Below are 3591 nucleotides of genomic sequence, written 5' to 3'. Positions count from 1 at the left end.
TGTCTTAAGTGTCTATAAAAAAACCTAAAAAAAAAAAAAAAAAAAAAACCTCAGCTGGAGGAATGTGAGGAGCTAATGGAATTCAAAAGGCCTCCTTACTACCCCCTTGGAGTTGAAATCCACTCTGGCTGACTGTCACAGCAGATGTAAAAAGCCAGCCACAGGCTGGAGCCCTGCTAGAAAATAGTGGGGCAATAGAATATTAATCTTTTTCTCCAAAGAAAAGTCACAAACTATGCTCCTTGGAAGATGCCTTCCTTTGCTTTAAAAAGTGCTCTAATTAACCACGTACAAGGTTAAATTCTGGCAACGTGCAGCCTCCTGACTTCAGGTGAGCAGAGCTCTCTGCAGAGATGAGACAGTGAGATGAGGTATAAGGGGAATGACTTCAGCTTTCTAAAGAGGCAGAAGCATGCATTGGGACTGAAAGTGCCCTTCTTTCCTGCTTTCCAGAGAATGTATCTCGGAAGTGCCTTTTCTTCCTCAACCTATCTTATTTGAGATTCTGTTTGCCCAAGAAATGCTCCATGCTCTCTCTCGGCTTTGCAGATCCTGCAGACTGTGTTAAGCATTATAGCACATTTACTAAGGATCTGACGGAACTGGAAAGCATTTTGGCCGCATGAAGGCATCAGCTGAGACAGAGACCTCAGACACCATTTGACTGCGACTGTTTGAGCCCCAGCTGGTGGAATAAAAACTCATTCCAAATCTGAGATAGTTTTACTGCATTTGAAGTAGAGTGAGTTTCCAAGGTGTTATAAACAAACAGTCTGATACAAATACTGCACTGTTATAGGTTAAAGCAGATGTGGTAGACAGAACTCAAGACGATACGTAGGCATGTTGCTCCTATTTCTCCACATTCCCCTTGGCCTTGAGCAGAACCAGGAACATTAACACTCCCTGGTGCGCACAGCCAACAGGCTCTAGAGGCTCCTAACTTGGGGTTCCCTTGATGTACTAGGATGTCCTTGGACAGAAGTCAAGGGGTCCATGAAGTGGAATAGAAAAAAAATATATTTAAATTGTTTTCACTACTCTTTAACTCAAATTAGTGTTTCCTTTAATCCTGCATGTAGAAATCACAGTGTTTGTACTACCTCTGATGTTCTTATCGATAGAAATAATATTTTATATCAATTAGTTGTAGATATACATCTTTAATATACCTGCAACATCTGATATACATATAATTACAAATATATATTATATATATGATTCCTTTTGGAATCCATGATATTTTACTTTATTTATTTCAACCATTCTAAAGGGGCCAGCAGGTGGTGTGGTGGTTAAGGTGCTGGATTCCCACAAGGTTGATGGTTGTTGGTGTCCCAGATCTGGCAGCTTGAACATCACAACAAACAAACAAATAAATGTTTTTTTATAAATAAATAAACAAAACATTTTAAGAAGAGGTCCATAGCTTTCACTAGGTTGTCAAAGAGGTCCATACACAAAAAGAGCTTAGGGACCCTTGTACTAGAGGGAAACCTGCTGGCAGAATGGAACAAGTCTTGTCTAAGGCTCTACCTGCACTACCCAAACTATTTCAGCTCACCATAGGAATGAAAAAACCATGGGCAGGAGTCAGAAGGACTGGGCTATGGTCTCTAACTTGTGTTATATCCTCTGGCAAGACATTCTGCCTTCTTGCTATTCATGAATACAGTGTGCCAGGTACTCTGCTAATCACTTTGCAAGCATCACTTCTTGTGACCCTTGCAGCAGCCTTCTGTGAAACCATTGTTAACAATCATTTTACAGATAAGAAAATTAAACCTTAGGACTGTTAAGTAACCTATTCAGGGTCCCACCCAGCTGGATAACAGTATTAACAGGAAATGCCTGTAAAGCCATTAGATTTCATTTTCCAGCAAACTAGGATATCATTTCCTATTCTACCTACCTCATAGTTTCTGTATGAAGCTCAACTGAATGACAGAGATGCAATACAGTTGATGTAAATAGTTCTGTTCTCTTTCCAACACAACTTATCAGTACTCTGAGATTATTATCATGGTCCATGTTGAGATTTTTTTTTAAGTATAGCAAAATTTTGAGTTTTGGAAAGAACCAGTTAAAAGATAAGGTTCTATCAAGGTGACTTTTGAATTACGTTTCATGTTTAAATGGTCACATAATTATTATGGCATAATGGCTGATAGACTACAAAAGGATCTGTATTAATTTAGCTGGATAAGGATCAAACCAAATTAACACTATGCCTGTTAGTGTTGTGCTATAGGGCTTGAACAGTTTATTCTCCTAAGCAGATGAAACATGTGCCCTTCAAACAAGCTGCAGAGTTTTAATTTACTTAGCAACTCAAATCTCCTACAAGGGTTGTACTCGAAGGGAAAAGTTGTCTACTTGGCCAACGGATAACAGACTCCAGTTCAGAGTGGCCTAAATAACAAGGCTTGACCAGTTGTCTAGGATGATAAGCCTTTCCGCTCCTATTCTCAGGAGCTCTTTAAACTGTTCTGTGTAGAGTAGGAGGAATACTCTACTCTCAGGTCTGAGGTCTCAGGACCCACTTACCTGACTGACGATGAAGAAGATGACCGTCATGGCCGCACAGGCCAAGGTAATAAGCATAAGGAACTTGAACCTGAAAATGAGCCCCTTTCAAGAAAGAGAGAAGGTTTAGTTAAATATTCCATCAGCTACCACAAATCTGTTTCTCAATACAGAAATCTATAAAAAGCTAATATTAAAGAAATCTGTAAAAACCAAATCCCTTGGAATGACAGTGAAATTATTTCACATAGTAACATTTCTCCTGCAGAGGTGAGTGTGGCTAAAAAATGTCTTGGGCCAAATATTTCCTATGTTCTTATCTCTCAAAAAACACTGGTACCAGAGCCTGGAAAATTATATTCACAACACGCCGTGAGGCTGTGAATTTCCCTGCTAAGCTGGTTATGCTTCTCTGCAAGGGTTCAAAGTTACCAAATCCAAGTTTTCTGCGGTTGTAATAAAATTCTGCTCCGGTGAACAAAAAGAAATGTGCATATTAATCAATACGAAGTGGATCTAGTTGATTTTTCTCATGTGTCATTCCAGCTCTGCAGACAGGCAAGCCTCAGAAAGTGCCTATGTTTTATGAGAGCAGGATTTAAGGGAACCTGTGTCTTGGGGAGGAATGCCTATTTTTAAAGGGCTCTTTTGTGCAGATCCAGCTGCATATTAAAACCCAGGGTTCTGCAGTTTCTGCTTCTCTTTTTTCAGAGGAATTAGGTTCATGTCTCCAAGGATAGCCACTTAGACATGAACCCAAGGGAGCCTTGAACATGTAAGGAGTTGACTGCATTAGTGATTTGAGGATGGTAAGTTTTTCCCTTTGAATGAGAAACATAGTCTATAAACAGAGATTACTGAAATCTGTCTGAGGACCTGCTGGATATTTTAGGGAAATGTGGCCTAGTAAGAGTCTGGGAATCAGATCACCTGGGCTGAACCCTGATTCTGGGCAAAGGAACCTTGGCTGAAGTCTCACCCAGGCCAAATCCCAATGAGATCACAGTGAAATCTCCCATCTAGAATGCACCTACATTCCACCCCAAAGCTGAAGAACCTGCTGAA

The 3591-nt window shown here is 40.1% G+C and overlaps 1 protein-coding gene across 2 annotated transcripts in view; it reads right to left on the bottom strand.

Annotated features, from left to right (window-relative positions):
* The window catches only part of WLS (Wnt ligand secretion mediator), a 157579-nt gene that overhangs the window by 47147 nt on the left and 106841 nt on the right, over positions 1–3591 (bottom strand). For both annotated transcript variants that reach the window (XM_006167150.3, XM_006167149.2), the window contains exon 10: positions 2548–2631. In XM_006167150.3, coding sequence (XP_006167212.1) covers positions 2548–2631 — 84 coding nt within the window. The remainder of the gene's footprint in view (positions 1–2547; positions 2632–3591) is intronic.

This window comes from Tupaia chinensis, unplaced genomic scaffold (genome assembly GCF_000334495.1).
Source record: "Tupaia chinensis unplaced genomic scaffold, TupChi_1.0 Scaffold144529_1, whole genome shotgun sequence".
In the NCBI taxonomy this organism is placed as follows: Eukaryota; Metazoa; Chordata; class Mammalia; order Scandentia; family Tupaiidae; genus Tupaia; species Tupaia belangeri.
The sequence above is the reverse complement of the archived record's forward strand: the minus strand, read 5'-3'. Positions and strand labels throughout refer to the sequence as shown.